The sequence below is a fragment of the Sturnus vulgaris genome, chromosome 6, assembly GCF_052056855.1.
Source record: "Sturnus vulgaris isolate bStuVul1 chromosome 6, bStuVul1.hap1, whole genome shotgun sequence".
Classification (NCBI taxonomy): Eukaryota; Metazoa; Chordata; class Aves; order Passeriformes; family Sturnidae; genus Sturnus; species Sturnus vulgaris.
Window position 1 is genome coordinate 19,019,152 of NC_142248.1, and position 21,715 is coordinate 19,040,866.

The 21,715-nt window shown below is 33.9% G+C and overlaps 1 protein-coding gene across 1 annotated transcript in view; it reads left to right on the forward strand.

Annotated features, from left to right (window-relative positions):
- DPH6 (diphthamine biosynthesis 6) overlaps positions 1–21,715 on the forward strand; it is a 188,378-nt gene that overhangs the window by 54,512 nt on the left and 112,151 nt on the right. The window contains exons 6-8 of the mRNA XM_088167211.1: positions 3,072–3,133; positions 9,267–9,361; positions 15,357–15,444. Of these exons, the coding sequence (XP_088023337.1) occupies positions 3,072–3,133; positions 9,267–9,361; positions 15,357–15,444 (245 nt within the window). The remainder of the gene's footprint in view (positions 1–3,071; positions 3,134–9,266; positions 9,362–15,356; positions 15,445–21,715) is intronic.

A 21,715-nucleotide genomic window follows, 5' to 3' on the forward strand; every position in this document is an offset into this window, starting at 1 on the left:
TGATATCTGCAGGAAGGAGTTCTGCTCCTGTCAGTGGATTTATCAGGAATTTTGGATGGAGTAATTACTTTGAAGTGATTATACCATTTTGCTATCGCTTATTGATTTTACAGTCAAGTTAGACTACAAAACTGGAGGTGAAAGCACAATTTCTTTACTGAGCACTGTTAAAATCAGCATTATCAAAATTTTTGAGATGTTTCTGTCATCATGTACTAGTCTATCCCAAAGAAATAAAGCCCCACTTGCTCTCTTGGCAGAACATAATAAATTAATAGATGTAGTTCAGTTGGGGAGTTAAAAATGCATTGAAAATAATGGGCCATAACATTCTAGGGTTAACATTTATTCATAGATGATGCAATTAAATAAAACAGGCATTAACTTCAAGGTCAGTCAGGGAAGTAATAAAAGTGAATATTTTAATTGAATTCTAATTGCCTCCCATTGATACATGTAAGTTAAATAAAATAGACGTCAGTCCTGCAAATTATAGTTCCCTTCCTAATTAATTTTTTAATTCTTCATAGAGTCACCCAGGCCCTGGGCCTTGTTGTTGGTTTATCCATCCATTCAGCTTTCTTCACATCTAGTTTCATTGAGGAAAAATTTGGAGGATACAGTACTAAGAATTTACAATACATTGTTCTTCTAGTTAGTCTAAACCATTTTAAGAAATTAAGAAATTACCAAATAAAAGTATAGATTTTTAAAAACTGTTTTGTAAGTATGGTTGCAAATACTTTATTATACTATATATATATATATATATATATAATATATATATTATTATTGTAGCAACAGACATACACCTTCATCTCTGCATGCATGGCAGTAGAGATTTGAGATGTAGATTACTGGTTCTGCAAATTAAAAGTTACGTTGGTTCCTGATGCTTTTACCACACAGGTATTCACTCACAATCTAAACCTATTGGAAACTAAAAAAATAATATGTTTCAAAAGAAATGTAAGCTGTCAAAAAATAGAATTCTGCTGAGAAACAGGAAGGTACACTGCACAGATTTTCATATAGGTGTGGGATATGGGAATATGTATATACGTATGTGTATAGTATGGGAAACAAAACAGTTTACCCATAGTATATACATAGGCAATTTATTTGTATTTCATAAACTATTTGTATCATAGATTCTTTTAAATTATTGGTTTACATTCATTACTGGACAGAACAGAAGATATGTCTATATTACCAAAGAGAATCTTGTGAAAGAAATAATATGTTAGTGTGTCTCCCTCTGACAGCTTTTTCCCTTCTTATAACTTTGTAATGTATCCCTTGGTTTAAATTTAGAGGAAATCAATCTGATTTTATCAAGGAGAGAGAAGTTGCTTATCTTAGAAAAGTAATTATATTAAAGGAAGAATGTTAATATAAATGTGTGAAATGGTACTGTAAGACAGTACACATTCATTTACGTCAAGAGAAATTGCTTGTTTGGCTTAATACCTATCCCATTATAGTCAAGGACAGAATGCTAACCTGATGTAAGTTGGAAGAGATCGCCAGAACCATTTGAACTATTGAAGTTGAATTAATATATTTCAAAAGTATTTCCACAGGAATAAATTATCATCACGTATCTAGCACATACATTTTTAGTCTGTTAATAAAAAGCAATAAACCAATACAAAAAAAAGGAATAGAGGGAGGAAAAAACCTCAGTCTTTTAAACCTTTAATTATAGAGCAGTTTTAAAAGCATTCCCCTAGATGGTAAGGGAATTTTAATGTGCTTTAATGAAATATTTAAAAACTTTCTTACTATTTAGAAATCTCATTCACTCTAACTTGTTTTAGTTTCACAGGAATTTAAATATACCAAGATCACGATTGTAAAAATTAAGAGGCATATTAGCTATTTTAACTGAGCAATGACTTTATATAATAGTGTACTGTACATTTATATAACAGCTTTCATCATCAACAATCTGAAGTGCTTTGCAAGGTACATATTTTAGAAATTGCTTCTGAATGGAGTAATTTTGGTGGCAGCTTTTTAATGATACCTATTACTGTATAAAGCAGTAGAGTAGGAAAAAGTAGACAAGGATTGTATCAGTTCAAAAAGAAGACTAAACTACAATAATTAGGAGTAGTAAAAAATGAGATAACTGAAAATTTCTTAGCATTCCTTCAGTTTCAGGAGTTATAATTTTGTTTTTCTCGTTTGCTTTAAATGGTAAGACCTTTTGGCCACTTTTATCAAATCCAACTAGCATATTTACTTGGTTGAAGATGTCAGCTTTTGAAAAAGTTGTTCCTGGATTATTTTATCCCACTACTCATTTTTGCCAGTTACTTGATTTGTCCTGAGAAGTGACCATTAACTGCCATGAGGTGGCTAATTTCAAAAGGTGAAGAAGTTGAAACAGGAATACAGAGGAGCAAGTTAGAGCAGCTATCAAGTGTTAATAGGGCATACTTTTTTACAAAGAAAAATAAATCAAAATGTAGACATCATACAGATTATTTTGTGATGGGTCAAAAGGTACAACATTCAATACATTCCGTAAGTCTGAGTTTTCTTTTTATCTGCATCCTTTTTAATCTTACATTTTATATATACATAAAACACCCAAGGAATGGGGTTTGGTAAAAGAACTTTTCTTTATGGAAAACACTCTGTCCCTTCCAGTTGCAGGAAGTAAAAAAAAAAAATTAAATTGTATTTTAATTTCGTAGGTATCTACAAAGGTAACTTCTGACTTAAAGAGGGGATATCCTTGTAGTGTTTTTATTACCATGGACCTGTGTGTTAACTTCACTGGTTAGTGACATTTCTAAGAAAGGGAAACAATAGCTTTTCCACTTGACATGTAGTGAAATGGTAACTAGCTTTGTTTTTCCATAAACCTGGGAAATATATGCCCAAAGATTAGGGAAAATTCTGACTCAGTGTATTTTCTTTAGGATAGTGATCATTTTAGATAATGTGGAGTTTCTAAGGCAGACATAATGTATGCTAAAAAGGAAAAAGAAGGAAACATTTTGTGATGTCATAAGAGTATTTCATAAGAAATATTTTTACATTTTTTGGTTTTTTTGCAGGTTTAGATCCAGATAAGCATCTAGGAAAAACTCTAGGTGAAATGGAGCCTATTCTTTTGGAGGTGAGTATAACTTAAAGGATATTCGTATAGTTAAACTTGCAGTTAAAAAGAAACACAGGCAGAAATTTGGTAAAATTAACTTAATAGAAATTACTTAGTTTCATAAATTAGGTGTTAACCCAAGGCTTAGCTTTGTACACAGAATATAAGCCTTTGGTAAACACTCTTCATATGAAAAACATTTCTTGGCATAGTTCACAAATGGTGTCACCATCTTTAAAACAAACTAAGGGCATGAAACCTCAATATTGCAGGAACATTAACTGGTATATCAATATGATAAAGCTAAATAATTGTAAGTTAGAGACTTTCACAGCAAGAAATGGTAGTGGCAAAATCATAGGTGATACAAAACTTCCAGGAGGATTCATATTTGCTGGTTTCCTACCATTTACACAATCAGATGGCATTCAGTAGGGCCTTTAAAAATGGAATAAGAAGTCTATTCCTGATGATGTATTCTGTGCAAAGGACTGTGTGTCCTCAAACCAGGATAATGCCCGTTGGCACAGCTAGTAGATTTATTTAAAGAAAAATCATTCAACTAAGGAAAAGAAAAAGGACCAGATTTTGTACTTGAGGCTTCTTTGAGTTTGATGTAGAAGCATCAGACAACAAGCTAAATAAATTTTAAGAGTAACAGTTCTGAAATTATGTTTTCATGTGTTGTCTGGGATAGTGCTAGTTTACCACAATTCCTTATTCTTGAGCCTGTTAGATACCCGCAATGATTGCATGTCTTTTAAAAGGATCTTGATGTAACTTTCAGGGTAGACTGTCTAAATGTCCACCAAGTGATGTCCTAAAAATACTTTTCATTGTTAATCTGGGTAGTTACTGGTCAGCCTTGCTTCATCAGTAGTTTGTTTTGGAATACTTAAGGGTATGGCAAACTTGTGAAAGAGAAAGTAACCAGAACTTTAAAAATCTCTTTTGCTGCTGAAAGATAGAGGAGTTAAATAGCAATTATATTTTGAGTTTAACTCTATTTTTTTAGTTATTTACATGGAGAGGAGAAGGTAGGCAATTGCTACTTGGCAAAGCTGGAAAAGAATAATTAACGTCCATAACATTCAGATAACCTTACCTGAAGAGATGGTGTTGATCTGTTCTTAACTTGAGGTTTGTTTCTTCAGATGTGGAGAATCTGCCCAGAAATCTTCCCCTCCCCTTCCCTGGCCCTCTGCTATGTAAACTACTTGATATAAAATCTCATTCATTATCTTTTTTTGGAAGTCTTGTTTCACTTATTTCTTTAAATCATCTCAACATTCTGCCTTCACAGAAAGCTTCTGTAATCACAATTCAGGTTGCAGCCTCAGTGGGGTTGCAGCTAAGTAACTACTCACCTCAGTTGAATCAGCAGTCTTGATTTCTTTAAAACTGGAGCAGCAGGTGCTGCAGTTTTAATTGTACTAATAAGTAGTATTCTTCTACATTTGATTTCACCATCATTCATTTTAAAAGGAAATAATAAACTATGAAATCCAAAAGTATGTGGCATTTTTTGTGAATTACATATATTCATCATCGTGTTTGATGTCTTAATTGAAGTGATTCTTACTCGTTTTCACTGAAATTACTACTGTCATGGTTTAACACTTGTCAAAACCCACATTTGGAGGTTTTATCTTTTATTGATATAACAATAAACAGAGCAATGACTGCTTAGCTTGAAGTGTACAAATAGGGCATTCTGACAGTGCTTGCAATGCTTGCCAGGCCATTGTAGGGAAGACTGCACAAGTGATTATTTGTTCGTTTGGCTGTTGTTTGTGCACATGCATGCTATGAAAGTCAAAGCCAGTACAAATACATTTTTTTTACTGGATACTTAGTTGGCTTTAAGGCCTAATAAAACCAAATCATTAACTATAAATTTGAGAAAAAGACTTATGATGTAAAAAATATTCTTTTGCAAGCCAGTGAAGTCTTCAGCATCAGAAGTTCTAGCTGACAGAATATGAAAACAAGGAGTTCACAGTTTCCAGTAAGGAAGAGAGATAAAATTTAATAATCTGACCATACCATATAAAACACCATAATGATTTAATGTTTAACATTGCACATCTCCAAAACTACCATGGCTCTATATTCTCGTGATCTTTCATTTGTACTCTATTATTTAACCAATAATTACAAATTTTACAGTAAATTTGTTTTTTCTTTTTGGAGCTTTTTGCTAATATAGTTTTTCCTGTTCTTTTGGATTGTTTTTTGAGTTCTATGTTGACACCTTTACCATAGTTGTTTATTCAGCTAGGTGCAGAGTATTTCTTTATAGCATTTTCCCTAGTATGATATGCAAGTTTGTGAGAATTTTTGCAGTTCCGTTTGGAATTAATTAAGTAATGTTCTCTATGTTCTTCAGTTTTTTTGAAAATTACTTTATATCTGAATAATTTCAGTGCCTAGAAAAATGCCAATGTCTTTGATAAAGAGACACAAAATGCCATATAGGTTGAGTAATTTGGAATTTGTGGGGAGTATCTTTTACTTTTAGCATATACTCACAAAGTTCAACTTCTCTGGTACTACAGATCAGGAAATAGAACTCACTTCTTTTTTGTTTGTTTGATTTTTTGTTTTATTTTTGTTTGTTAGTTTGTTTTGTTTTGTACTAAGCATTTACCTTAAGGAACAGTCAATGAAACCAAAATCAACTTGTATTACTATAATGCAACTGTTAGAATTTGTCTTTTGGATATATAAGAAATAAACATGAACTAGTCATTCTCTTTTTAGCAAAAAATCTCTGGTTGAAGCATTATAAGAGTATTGATTAGGAAAAATCCCCAACAAACCCACAACCCAGCCCTGATTTCCTCCACTCAATTATTTGGCTTTAAAAAAATATTATCACCTAAATTTTCAGTCTTCTAATCTATTGTATGTGTACAGTAAAATTGTAATAATTATTGACATAAAAGTGAGGTGGTTTTTTGCAGTAGCAGCAGAAAAGTGGAGGACTAGTGAGTGGGAAAAACGTTTTGCAGGTTTTTTCACATTACATACAGAATGTTGAACTTAGGGGTGCCATGATGATCTGCCACCCATACTTTTAGCAGGGGTGAATATTACTGGCTCAGGACATGGGCATTGCAGAAAGAAGAGGTTTTGAATTATTGCTTTTTTCTAATTGATAGGTTTTTGATTAATTTTTGAGGAGTAGTTGCTAGATAATTGCTTAATTATTAAATTACGTTAATGTCCCAATGTTTCCTCTGTAACAGGGATCTCAGCTTTTCACACTAAAGAATTTTCTGTCACATTATGTTTCAGATTGTGATCCCACTCTCCTTTGAATTTGTTGATAGAATGGCAAATGGACCTTATGGTTATATTTGTCTGTAATTCTGGCTCTGCCAGTAGGCAATAGGAAAATATTTATTTGTGTGCTTGCCTCAAAAGCTGATGAGAACATTTTGATGTAAAGAGCATTTCGGTAAATATGAGAGTTTATTAAATCTTACATTTTCTGCCTGGGAACAAAGTCTTCACTTGAAAAAGGAATTGAATTTAAATATTTATTTTTTACTACAAAAGTTAAAGAAGGAAGTTTTAATCCTTGTGTTTCATTCTCAAGGTGGGAAGAGACTGTTCTTCAGGTAATGTTTGGACTAGTCATTTATATGTATCTTATTTATATGCATACCCTCTAGTTCCTTGTGTACTTAAAATAAACTTTGTGTAGTCTAGAAGATGGTTTCATCACAGATTTCTTTTGGAGTTTGAAGTGGACTTCCATTACTTGCAATTAGCTATGTTTGATTTGTAAATTTGAAGTTTTCTGGCTCATCTGAACTAGAAGGCAGATTTAGAGTAAAATTCCATGCTCTGGTATTATTATTAATGTAGCATCCAATTTGCAAACCCAAATAATCAGTCTTCAAATAATATTAATATTCTAAATTATTAAAAGGCAAAATTCTCATGCCATTGATGGCATGAACATTAAAGATCTGTTCTATGAGCTGCTAAATATCTTTGGTCCTGTTGACATTTGTGAGAACTGAAAACCCTTTAGCACCTTGTATAATTGGTGTCAAGAATGATGTTGAAGCCAGTGACATTGAAAATGAGAATTTCTCACAACAAAGATAGGAAATAGTCTTACATCTTGTGCGTATTCAATTTTAATTGCCAGTAATTAGTCTAGACACTGTTTACAAACAGAGCTACCAATTCTGAAAGTGACTTGTAAACAGTCACTCCATGTATTCACTGGGGAAAGGTTACAGTTAGAAAGATCTTGCCTGGTTTTCTCTATTTCAATTTTTTAATAGTTTTCTTTAGGGTTTGTGGTTTTTTTTTTCAAATTGAGTAAAAATAAAAGGTTTTGACTAAGTCTTTTGTAGGTTGTCCATTCTTGTTGCAACAACATTAATTATTCCTGATGTATTTGTCCTATTGAAACCTTGTTGCCACTGTTGACAGATGGAGTTCTCTTTTATGTCAGGAGTGTAATTTTTTAATGAGCTCTTGATTAAAGGTTTTCTTTATCTCCTTTTCTTTGAAAGAAAATGTGAACGGTAAAATTAAAAATAACTCTCATAACAAGATACTGAAAAAGTGTTTCATATATGTTCCAAAAGAGATTTAGATTTTACAGCACTAGACAACTAAATATTCACATAGAGCATTATCAAGGTATTGTTTTCTCAGAGCATTTTCCTTTTCTGCAAAATAATGGCTGAAGACAATTTGGGCCTTTGGATTAAGTAACTGAAGTTATAAACACTCTTTTAAGTTTTTAAATAAAAAGCTTTGACAGAGAACTTTAAAGTAACACGAACTACATTCAGCTTCAACAATAAAAATAAAAATTTGAATATATATATAGTAATGACTTGCTACACAGATATTCTGGAAACCATATAAAAAATGTAATCTACAATGTATAAATAACCCAGTCTTGTGTTTGCCTCAAAAGAAACAGCAGATTTGGAGTTATAGCCTCCAGATAGACTTTCTCTAGCCCTCCGATGTTCTGGAGAACTGTATTTCTGCTTTGACTGCAGAAGCATCATGGGTGGGCTTCTGTTCCTCTAAGGAAAGGCATAAAGGGATAAAATAAATATTCCTAAAAGTAACGTTGGTGTTTGCAATTGAGTTGAGGACTGCAGTTCAAGTTCTTATGAGTCACTTAAAGCAGAATGTTAGTGCTTGTTTAATGTTAAAAAACCTATGCAGGGCTTGCCTTGAATCACTGCAGTGACACTTTAGAAGGTGATATAATCTGCTGCTGAGGATGTGAATTTCTCCTACAGACAAAGAGAGGGTGTCCCCATGCTCAGATCTGATGCTTGATTACTATCTATCAATACAGTACATTGAAACAGTATACAGTGAGCTACTGAGCAGTTATGCACTCCCTACTCCAGGAAAAGAACTTTTGTTCATGCTCCATAGCTGCTTCTTTGTAAAGCAAGAATTAATTAACATAGTTATATCTCATATTTTGAATGTTTCAGTTTATCTAGTTATGTGTTTAAGTGAGATATCCAGAGCTTCAGGAATATTCATAAATATTTGTTCATTTAGAAAGTATATTAAGTACAATTTATAAAATAAACATGTTTCTCTTTAGATCTTGCTTTAATTTTTTGCTTTTGACTTTAGAAAATTTTCCTTTGTTTTATTAGATTTTTTTGAAAGAATATTTATCAAAAAATAGAATGCGGTTTCTGAATCTGTTGTCAAAAATGTGTTCATTTTATACTTCTATGTGAAGTGCTACTTTTGTGTTGACTCACAGTAAAAGTTTTTCCTACAGGTGAAATAGATGTGCTAAAGAAAGACAAGTATGGGAGTCTGAACATCTTTTCATGGCCACTGAGAAAGAAGGACTAGGAATCAGTTTGTTCATCTAAATGTTACAGTGCCAGTTCTACTTAAAATATAACACATTGGTAATTTTTAATCACTGTAATAGGCATACAAAGAAATCAAGATTTGACTGTATGATGCTTGGGTTTTTTCAGCTTTGTAATGTGTAGTCTTTTAGAAACTACATGTCAGTTTGACCCCAGCCAGCGACCAGTATGTACTATTTTTTATATTTTCAGTAAAATATGTTTAATAAACTTCTTTAGTATAATACTTACGTGTTTCAATTTCTCTTTTGTGACAGCTTTCTGAGAAATACGGAGTCCATGTTTGCGGAGAAGGGGGAGAATATGAAACATTCACTCTGGACTGCCCTCTGTTTAAGAAGAAAATAGTTGTGTAAGGAGCAGTTTCTTCTATTTCCTTATATTGAAGCAATGGGAGCATCTTAAAATTTAGTTTGAGACAACTAGAGGTGGTAAGAGGTAACACATGGCATTTGCAGAGGTAGAACATGTTCTTTAAGTTCACAGACACGTTGTTTAACACTGGCAAAGTCCTCTGGAAACCTAAATCAATACCTGACACGATGAGGCGTTCATAGAGGGCTATAAACTTTTTAGACATTTGCACTTTCGTTTACTTGCTGATTATGGCCTGCAGTAAAACTGGTACCTATACACTGACACTTTTATCCTTTCATGAAGTGTGAATTGCCTGTAATATTTATCTTTCATTACAGCTAAATTTGATAAAGTGCCACATCAGTAGCCTGCGGGTTCCATTAACTGTGTATGTGTGTGTGTGTAAGTTTAGTAGCTTAGAATGATAACAATAAACACTTTTCTTCAATTACTATATTTTAAATACTAACTTTGTATGAGTCCATCTCAATTACATGAAATAGTTTATTCCTTTGACATTAATTGCTAAAATCTGTGTAGTGAGCTGTGGAAAATATTTGTGTCTTGTTTCTTATTAGCCTGTGAAGTAGCTAGACCTGCTTGCTTCAAGTAAAATATTTTGACTGCTGTTCTTTTTCTGAAGCAAGTAAATAAACCAGTAATCGTGTATTGGTGATTGATTCTCAGTCATCTTAGTGCAAGTCCAGATTATGGAGCACATAGACACGATGAAGGCTTTCATGGTGCAGGTCCATTTGTTTCACTTTTCTGTAAGACTGGGATCTGTCTGTGTAAGGAAGAGAGAACCAAGAACTGTTAGCTCCATTTCATTGCATGGCATTTGGGAGAAGATCAATAGACAATGTGGTTACAGCACTGGCAGTTAATCTGGCAGATGTCCACTGAAATACTGGTTGATTATGCCCTTGGTTTGGGATCAACCAAAGAGCAGTTTAAGCAGGAATATACTATAATATATTCTAAATTTATATCTGGCTATCAGTGATGTAAAGACAGTTCAAGTGACTAGGAAAAGCTGAAGCAGAGGTGATATGTCTTTATTTTCTCTTGGTGATACTCCAAATAATAAGTTAAAAATAAAAGCACAAAAAATACATTAAAGACAAATATTTAAATCAGTGGGTATTTAATAATAAATATATCTCACAGTAAAACATTTAAACATTTATTCAACTAGTTTTAAATATACATTCCTGTAATGGAAATGTGAATGGCTACACAGGCGTATGTCTCTGGCTTGATTAGCCCTGCTTATCTCATAAGTTATTCATGTCATAAAGACATGCTCTTTGAGGAATCATGTATGTTACTGTATGAACTTCACAAGAAAAATATTTTATAGTTTCCTCTTTAAATGATTATATTCTTACTTTTTAAATACAGTGAATCTAAACAGACTTTGTAGTCATGTTAGCTCTGCTAGCAGAGTTTCCAAATGTTTAGATATACGTGGTTCAGGTATACATCTCTCCTGGTTTCAGTTAGGCCAGAATTAAATTTTTGCAATAACTGAGAGACAGCCTGGCCAAGGACCCTAATGTTATTTGATACAACCTCACTCATTGCCAGGGTTGGGGGAAAGGGACTCAGGAATTCTGGCTTGCTCTCTCTCTCTAAAATGTGGCAGAGGGGGAGCCATCTGTATTGTTCATTGTAGCAGGGTTCTCAATGAGCATTTTTGAATGTGAATCACTCGCTCTTGTTATTAATATTGGGCTGGTTTTGTTCATTTCCTTATCTCTCTGTTGCTACCAGTAACTTGTTCTTATCTGAACCCATGATTTTGTCCTTTTGTGCCTCTTTTTCTCAACTCTATCCCACCACATGGGGAGGGGAAAACAGGGCCAGGGGGCAGTGAAAGAGAGAAGTGTATGGTTTTGGAGAGTCTCAGTGGGGGCACTGAATTTGGGAGTACCATTCCTAAAGCAGGATTACCTCCTGATTCAATTTTTAAAGCTTAATTGGAGTTGTAAACATTACAACTTAGAGGTTAAAACCTGCCAGGATTTTCAAGATCCCTAAATTCCTGATTAACACCAAAACATCTCTCAAATTAAAAGTTTCTGAGGAAAACGTTTAAGAATACTTTGCCTGCAAAACAGGTATGATGGATTAACCTTGGCTAATTAACCAAGGTGCTCTCACTCTCCCTCTTTAGGAAGACAGGGAGAGAAAATAAGATGAAAAGATTTGTAGATCAAGAAGAGAGCAATGTGGTGGCTTATCAATTACTGTCATGGAAAACCACGTTGAATTTGGGGAAAATTAATTTAATTCATTGCCAAATTTAATTCTAAAAAAAAGTAGAATAGTGGGAAGTAAATACATCTTCTCTCCTCACCTTGTTCTTCCCAGTCTTCACTTCCTAATTCCTGACTTTCCTACATCCTCCCCAGTGAGCACTGCAAGGAGGTGGAGAATGAAACTCTGGTCAGTTCGTAGCACTGTCTTTGCTGCCCCCTTCTCTTCACACTTCTCCCCTGCTCCAGCCTGGGTCTTTTCCATGGCTTCATCATGAACTGTTACAAGATCTGTCCTTCTTACCAGGCAAGTTCTTCAAGAACTGCTCCAGTGCTTGTGCTTTCTGTAGGGTGTGGTCCCTCAGGAACAGACTGCTCCTCATGGGTCTTCCACGGCACTCAGACCTGTCAGAAAAACTGCTTTTGTGTAGGTTTCTGCACAGACTGCAGTGTGTGTATCTGCTCTGATGTGGCCCTTCCTGGCCTACAGGGGAGCAACCTGCTTCACCATGGTCTTTGCCACAGGCTACATAGAATCTGTTCTGGCATTTGAAGCATCTCCACTCCCTCCTTCTTCACTGACCTTGGTGTCTGCAGGGCTGTCTGTACTTATGTTTTTTGCACTCCTGTTGCAGCATAGTTTTAAAATATATCACTGAGACACCACCAATGTTGCTGATGTGCTCAGCATCCCTTGGTTTCATGTCACAGAGACCACCTCTGAACACTAACCCCTGCCACCAAAACCTTGCCACATAAACCTAAAACAACAGGAGAAAATCTAGTACACCTTTCATTTATAACATTACTTGCAGGTAGTTTTCACTGGTCAATGATTTGCCCTCTTAAGTTTGGCAAAATATGTTTCTACAGTATATCCTTGCAAAATAAAGAAATATACTGGCTCAGGAAAAAATAAAATACAACCTTGAATGTTACTTAGTATGGAGAAATGGGAGTCTCTTTAATGTAAGACTCTATGACGAATTTTGCTTCTGAATGTTAAATTGAATTCTTGCCATTCTTCTCTGTCTTCATTAAAAAATGTGCCTTACAAAGGAAGCATGACAGATTGAGTGAAACATATATTTGAAAATAAACAATTTCTAGTGGTGAAAGCAAAATCTTACAACGAAAATATTAAACAAGAGTCAGATTGGGGTTTATCTGGTTTTCCCAGGTAGTCTATCGTAATCTGGTTGTCAGCTTTCTTACTCTCATGTTTGAAATATACCAAGCATTTTCTGTCCTTCTTATGCTGATATTTCAAGTACAATTGATCAATGTTTCTTGAAATTTTAAGTATCTATTTCTCATCTATATAAAAATCATTTAATAGCTACTCTTGTGATAAAGGCCTGTTTGTTTATAGAACACAGAATAGTTTGATCTTTTAGAGAGTAAATTGTCACATTTGAAATGTTTAGGAAATATAATTTTCCTTTATATACTTTACTATTAACTCCATGTTTAGGCTTGTAATTCTAGGTTTGGAGTTAAAAGCAAAATTATAATTTCTGTTAAGCATGAAAAAATAGTCATGTTCTGAGAAGCATCATTGTACTCTCAGCCTTGTTCTAACTTGATATATTTGTCCTAAGAAAGTGCTACAGAGTGTTTTAAAATGATTGAATGCTTTCTAGGTCTTCAAGAAGTCTTGAGAGATCAGATGATTTTGATTTCAAAACAAATAGCTGATTGAGACTGTTTTTCAACTCTTCATTTTTTTCAGTCTTAGGAAAATTTGCTTAACACAATTCCTGTGTTTCCATTACAATCAAACATGAATCATCTTAGATAGTCAAGTTCCTACTAAAAATTCTGGCCTTTAGTGTGAAATGACTTATATATAATATATTGGGGTCTCTCAAATATATTTTATAATATATAATTTATATACAATTTATTGGGGTCTCTCAAATCACTGTTTTTCATTTTAAATGTCTGCCTTTCCTGTGTTTTGAGTTGGTTGGGGTTTTTTAACTATTTCCCAAGGTGAATATGACATGTCAAGTTCAGGACTTCATAAGTTTTTTTAATTGAAGACTAATTGGATGTAAACTGAACTATTCTGCTTTCCACCTATTTTTTTCTATCTATTTCTGTTAGAATTAGAAGATATCATTGTCATTTGAAAAGAATTATTTTAATCTTAAGCAGCCATGTATAAAGCATCTTATATCTTAAATATAAACAATATTTTAATCATAAAGAATCTTGATAGTTACTCTCAGGAATGAAACTGATTCCTAATTATCAAAATACTTTAAAAGTTTGCTCAAAGTGGATCTTCTTATGTTGAAGGTATATATCATTATTGTGTAACGTTTTGTTATTTTTAAATCCCAAAACACATTTTATAGAACAAATATTTCTGTTAATTTTGAACTTTTGTTGAGGAACTGGGATCTGGACAAAGCTGCAGCTGCTTTGAGTTTGCATTGGTTTTATGTTGTATTACTAGAAATCTACATAATCTGTGAACACTGTAAAGGTACTAAGGGCACCATGGTTTCTGGAAAACTGTGTCCTTAGCCTTACTTTCAACAATTTTCAGATTTTCTTGTACTGCATCTGAATTTCTCTTATGTTTTCCTTGAGTTTGTCACCTTCTGATGTTTGTTTCTTAGAGCTACCTTTTTCTTAAGTAGTAAAACCATGCAGATGGATATAACAGATACTGCCTCTTGTGAATCAAAGTGTGACAGATTGTGTCTGTAAAAATGAAAACTAAAATGAACTAATTTGAATCAGCACACAGGAAGTTTAACATTGTTACCAACACATTTGGCATTAAAAAGTTGTGTCTAGTAGTCTTCACTATCCAATGCAAGATGGCTGGATCAGTCAATTTCTCAGTGTGCAATACTGTATGTTGTTAATACTTAAAAAACTAATCCCTGGAGCATTAATCAAAACAGTGGATTTTGAAAAATCTGTTGATCAAATTTAAAGATTGCTTTACGTATTAGTCTCTGGGATCTAAAACACAGTGTAGTTTATACTTTCGTAGACTACAGCTACTAATTCTCTTAATATTGTTCTGGAAGTGTGGGGAAATAGTGGGAGATTGTCAAGGAGGGTTGTAAATATGCTCGGGTGACTTGCAGCTGGGGTGTCAAAAGCACATGTATCATAGTAATTGTTTTTGGCCTCATGTGTTGGATGAGTAGCACATCTGTGTTTAGATAACAAAGGCCTGTGATAGTCTGTGGGGCCCTATGGATCACGCTTGAGATTCCTGCCTGGCTGTGGGAAAGATCAAAGCACAGTGGGATATTGCACCTGTGCAAATCCCTGAGATACAGGCGAGACCTGCAGGTTTGGTGATGCTCTAGCAGGGACCAAGTCTCTGCAGTGCCTGTGCCCCTTCTTTTGTGCCCCTGCCTGAACGCTGCTTCAGGGGTCCCAGGTGGTGAGGTAACAAAAACAAGCTTAGACTTTGCATTTCATCCGTGGTTTTAGGGTTATTGCTGCATCTCCTGTGCCAGCTCACACAGGAAGTAAAGTTTATTCCTTTTGAAAATTGAAAATTCATGAAGGTAATGTATTGTTCAACAATGCATTAATGTATTAATCAACTTCTTTTTAATTTATATGAAAACATTGATAAGAAATTAATAGATTTTCAAAGAGTTACCTGAGATTTTGTGTTATACAGTGACTAAGTGTTGTCTCTATATAAAATTATGTACTAGAGTATTTGATGATAAAAATTTTGTATTTCAGAGATTCAGCAAAGGTAGTCATGCATTCAGCTGATGCATTTGCACCTGTGGCCTACCTTCAGTTTTTAAAACTACATCTGGAGAATAAGGCAAGTAGCCTGCAAATTTTGTTTTCCTTTATGTGCATGCTTTCTAGCTGTGTTGTTTTGTCACAATTTGGAGTGAACCTTCATATTCTCATGTAGGTGTTACATTCAAATAACAATGTACATATTTAGCTGAATTTCAGAATTTACTCTTACTAAAGACCAAATGCACTTGTGTCAAGTGAATAAATGGAGGTAGTATATTTGTGTGGCATTTTTCATCTTGAAACCTCAAGGTGCTCAGTCAGTGTGGTTCAGTCAAGCACATGTGCAACCTGGGTAGAGCAGCTGCACTGTACACAGCTGTATTAGGAAACTGTATGAGCAGTATTAATTTGTTGGGAGGTGGCTTCTCTTTTTAATGTTTCTGTTGTAAAGTGGAGAATTTTAAAACTTGCTAACCTGTGCAAGTGCTTGAGTTTTGAATGTTCTGGGTTTAGGATCTTTTCCATATGAAGAATACACCTAATGAATTACTTTTAATCATGTGGAGATTATCTTGGTCAAAAATTTTAAAGGAATTATTATTAGTTCATTGGAATTAATTCTATTAACTTAGAATTCTGTAGAAAGAGCAGAACAGGAATAGGAACTCTGGTGGTTTAAATGTTGCAGACTTTCAGGTGAGCAAAACTAAGATCAAAAGAGACAATATTTTTCTTTGTATTTGTCATCACTTTTCTGTTTTTCATTTTTTATTTTGCAGTAAAAAAAATATTTTTTTTTCCTGAGCCTCTACAATTGTTAGTATTTTGTTGAAGAGAGTGCATCATGGTCATTCTTCTGTTGTTGCAGTCATTTTTGTATAGCCTTTGTATAGCTCTTCCTATATCTTTCTGCACTTTGATGATAGAAGTGCAGAAATTGTTACAGAACATTATTCTATTGGTGTTTCAAATTTCATGTCTCTTAACCAACATTTCCTGCACGTCTTTCAATAGATCATGCTTTCCCCTCTTCCCTATCCTTTTTTAATTTTTTTTTTTATTTTATTGTTCCAAACAGATAAAATATCCCAGTGTTTCTCTTCCATGATGACCTCATTTCACCTTAGAAAGCAAATTGTATTTCATCCTGTCAATTTCTAGTTTTGGAGTTCTTTCAAAAATAAAACATTAAATATGTGAGAGGCTATGAAAAGGATATCAACTATGTGAAGCAAAACCAAATAGGCTGAATAAAGGAAAATTTGGGAATGTGGCATGGTGGGGAATACTGATAATATATTGATATTTCTTGGGGGGCACTGACTTTATTGCTCATGGCAAACTTGACGCTAAAATGTACCCTACATCACTACAATGTGACAGGCTAGGGAAAATGAAACCCACAAAGCTTTACATAAATCAGGGGAAAAATCATATTAAAATGCATAACATTTGATATAAGAATCGAGATTTTACTTTTATCTGTTCAGTAGCTCTTTTCCCCTTCTTATATAGATGTTTTAGATTTGGTTAAAGCCTCACAGTTTCAGGCAGTGTTGTAGTAAATCGTATTTCCAATCCATTGTAGACAACCTGTCACACTTTGCAAGGAGTAAGGTTTGCAGCAGCTTGCCCCGAGTTTTGGTATATAAACTAATGTGTATTTAAAAGGAAAAGGGTCTAATTTTTGAAGTGGTTGTCTCATAAGGAAAAGCATCAATATCTTTTGGCTATAGATTATTTTATGTCATGATAAAATAAGTGAAGTTTTTGAGGAGTTATGAATATGGAAAACCAGTCCATCTTTCAGACCAAAACTGTTAGCATCATTTAACTGCATAATAATAAAGGCATGCCTTCAAGATTGATATGCCTGTAGTATTGTACTTTTGCTCACTATGTGATGCTTATAAGCCTGTGGAAAAATTTAAGTATCAGTTAGTATTCAGCACTTAACAGCCAATCCCATAATAACAAAGTACTGCAGGAAAAAACCTGCTTCAGAAGGAGAACTAATTTTAGTTTGAGGCTTTCAAGGGATTACTGAAAATTGGGAAAAATAATACACCATTATGAACAATGTGTAAAAGTAGCCACTTCTGTAAGCACTTTGTAGAAAATATTAATAGACTCCACTGTGAAGTGTAATTGTAATAAGTATTATGACATCAGCTTTGTTATCATTTCTGCTGTGAGATAAACATATTTTAACTGTATTGTATATTAATTTTGTCTTTGTTATTTGCCACAGGTGTTAATTTTACATTCCTTGAATTTACTTTTAAAATCATTTTGCAATTATAGCTAGTACACCTTGGTCCCTGCTCTCTTTCTTCCTCTATAATGCATTTTCTTTAGCTAAATCTCTTCATGTTTGACTACAAAGCCTGCCTAGATATTTGGTTCAGATTGTTTCTGGCAGCAAAATGAGCCCTTGTGCCTAGGGGAACATAACATTGTACTCACTGTTCTGGTTTAATATATTTCTGTGCAACTTCAAGATGTTTTTTGCATAATAATTGAAGCTTTTTTTAAACACACTTTTCTTTCATAGATAGTGATGCAGAAAAGGCTAAAGAGATTAAATAAATGCTATATTATTTAAACTATTAAAAATTTGGTAAATATCTTTTGTAGGCATTTTGCAAAAAAACATTAAGAATAAATAAGAATGGTAATAAAACACTAATGTTCAAAATTTGGGAATGCCTCTTTTACTTCAGGGTAAAAAACAAGGTCACCACTATAATATAGATACCTAGCTTCATCAGTATTTTACTTTGCCAAGATAAGTCACTTCTTACACTTAAAATATAGAATGGTATTTTCCACGGGAGACAATTTCTGAAGCATATTCTAGAATATTTGAATTAGGTGTATTGGCCTTCTACTCAATAAAAATTAAATTCTGGTGATTTTCAATTAGGAAAAAATACAATTGTGGAACAATTTTTTTGTTTACTTTGTCAGCACAATGACCTTGCTTTTACATTCTGCTATATTCTTTTACTTTTTTGTGTTGGATTTGTAAAGATCAGAAACAGAAATTAAAGCCGTTGGAGCTTCTGCTGATGGGAATATACTTCTGATGACCATAGTGCACATACTAGCTGTTGTTCATGCTTTCACATTTGCTCTTCCCTTCATTTAATAATGAATACATTGTTTTCGAATTCCAGTGAGTAGGGGCACACACATACCAAACAATACAGGATGGGAAACTGCAGCCCCTTGAGTATGAATAGTCCAGTATTAGAGGGAATCATGTAGTTTTCTTTCCATGCTTTGCAGAAGAAAGGAGCCTGTTTGCCTACAAGAAATACAGGAATCATGCCTGCTGCTGCTTTTTCTTAAAATGGACATTGCATTATATTACCTATTATAAACTGATACTGTGTTTTCCTGTCTGTAAAAGATCTTGACCATGTAGCTGGAACACATGGCAGAAGTGCAAGCAGTTTGCCCCTGTTAAATGGCAGGAGATGTATTGTGCAGGTCATTTTGGAGAAGATTCTAAAAACACTTGTAGAGTTCTGTAACCTGTACAATTGTAAATTTAGAAAAGGTTTTCAGGACACATTTGCATGCCATGTGTACTAAAGGCACATAATCCTATAGGTTATATATGATTTAACATTGTAGCCTATTCCTGTCCAGTTCCTCATTATTTTAGTTAATCTAAAGTTTGGAACTTTAGCTGTAGAATTAGACTTTATCAGTGATGTCAGGGGAAATAAAAAGGAATTTTACATTTCAAAACATGTTTTGTTGGGGGCATTGTGTGTAGCATTTTTTGAATACTTCATCATCACTGAACAATATTTCTCCTAGGAAACCTTTCGTTTCCTTTCTGTGTCATAAGAATATAGATAACCCTTGTAGTTTTGTTTTCAAAACTTGATAATGAATATAACAAAACTTTTTTTGTGTTCTGATTTATTTCAAATACTAAGATAATAAATAAAGGATTTTCTTTTCTACTGTATTTGATTAGAGATTCAGTCCAGTTCTCTGAGGAAAGATAATTTTTAGTTCTCTTTTCATAATGAAGATACTTTATTTGAAAGTGTTTTGGAGTAAAGGACTTTCTTTCCTGTAATTCTGTATATTGTACTTAAAATAATGCAAGATTCATGTGATCTCTCTCATTATATTTATTTCAAGGAGTTCTGTTTTCAAGGTACATCACAAAGAATTAAGAGATTATAATAATCTTTTGTCTTCTGAGCTCTCTGCTCCACTGTATTCACATTGCTTCTCAGTGGGAGAGTTATCAGTTTTAGAATTGTGTTGTGATAGGTTTTTATACCAGTTTCTGTAGCAGAGAATATAAGCTTTTTAAAAAGACAATCTGTTGTTTTCATAAAAGACCACTGCATGGAATTTCAGCTATATCAGTCAAAGTCCTAGCTCCAAGGCTTTTTCAACAGGAGAATTTGGATCTTGGAACACTCGTGCATTTGCTTAACTTCATTCTGAGCACACTTGCATCAATGACATGAGTTATGTGAATATAGTTAAGTGTATGCATGCATGCAGGCTCTGATCCAAAATTAGGTTGGTATCACAATGTACAGTGGGTGAGGGAGAAACTGTGTAACAAATGGGAAAATATATTGCTTCTGTGAAGTAACATGAAAATGTTATGCGATAAAATAGGTTCTGTAAGATTTAATTAAAATGTCATTATAGCAAGCTTGATTTTTTCTTTTTAAAGTGATGAGAATATTATTCAGGGAAAGTTACTCTGTTTGTGGCAGTCTGTAAGTTTTAGCTTCTTAGATTATTTCCTCTGTTGAGAGGCATGGAAGACCAACATTTGTATAGATTTAAATATAGCTACTGAACAGAGCATGGCAACTCTGCTTAGGCTGGCATTGAGCCTGTTGTTCCTCGAGTGCCAGGTTCCACACCTAATACTTCTGCTGTAGCCTGCACCTGTGCTGCTGTGGGAAGTGATTGATTACCAATGTTTTTGAGCCTTGGATGAGTCACTGTGATGTATCATAGGCATTGAAATCAACTGACATCACTAATTTTTTTTACAGACTCTGCATCTTATGAGAGGTTTCTGACATTTCGCAATAATTTCCAAAAATTTTGCAACTGACCATGTTTTTATGTATGTGTGGAAACACAGATACAAAATTTTATTTATCCCTGTGAAGAAATATTGATAGAAGCTAAATTATTTGTAAAATATGGAGTTACTTAGGAAAAAGGAATGTGACTGTAGATGATATGAAAATTTCACATGGCATTAGTTTGGGATATTTGTAACATTAACAAATTACAAAGCTGCAGAGGAGTTCTCTATGTTATACCAAGCCAGTTGTGATAGAGTCTCTGAGGGTCCGTGATTTTTTTAATGAAGCACATCTTGCAGAAGTCATGTTTAGAAGCACAGATGAAAGCATTTTAACTGGTGGCATAAAAATGGAATAGGTGCTCTTTTCATGGTCACTTGCAGAGCATATAAATTTGGTCCTCCAGGTTAGGGAATGGAAAGAAGTTACAGATCTTTAGCAGCCTCAGAAGATATTTGTATCTCTAAATCTCTTCAAAGGTGGTTATGTAAAGCTTAATAAAAGTGAGTAAAAAAATGGCAAACTGGAACTTTTTCCTTTTCAGTTAACATTTTTTTCTTTTCTGATGGATTTTTATGGCATAGTTAAAATCCAGGTGACGTAAAAGCAAAACCCGAAGCAGCAGTGTGGTGGCATCATTCACATCTCCATGTCTATGCATGCTTACTTGGGGGTAGGACCAAGAGCTGCAAACTCTGCATATGTTATATTAGAACTCCCCTGAATGCCCGTGCTACAGTGCAAATTGATTGTTTCATGGTGGATGCTAGGAATTTCTCGGTGAAAGTAATTTATTTAGTAAAACAACAATTTGCAAGAAGCAAGTGGTAGCACTTCTAGCACGTGATGCTGCTATACAGTCTGTATATCTACATTAAGTACTATCTTGTAGATTAAAAAACCCCAAAACTTTAAAAATAATTTAATTTTCTTGCTTTTTGTAGCTTAAACCATCTTAAAAAATAAAGAAGCAGGAACACAAATCTGTAATTGAAAAAGATATTAAGTCATACCTGAAGGCTTAGGAGCAATCAGGCATCCCTCTGGGTAATGGCAAAATGCACCCACTGATGGCAGTAGTCAAAAGTGTAATTCAATGAGTGGGAAATGGTACAGATGCTGCTGGATGCTTGTCTGTTGTAATGTTGGAATGCGTGTCATGTTTGTGCTAAATTGCAGTTTTTGTCTGGGCTATTATGTTACATCTTCTTGACTTCTTTTAACCTCTGATGTGCAATTGATTCATGTAAAGTAGATTAT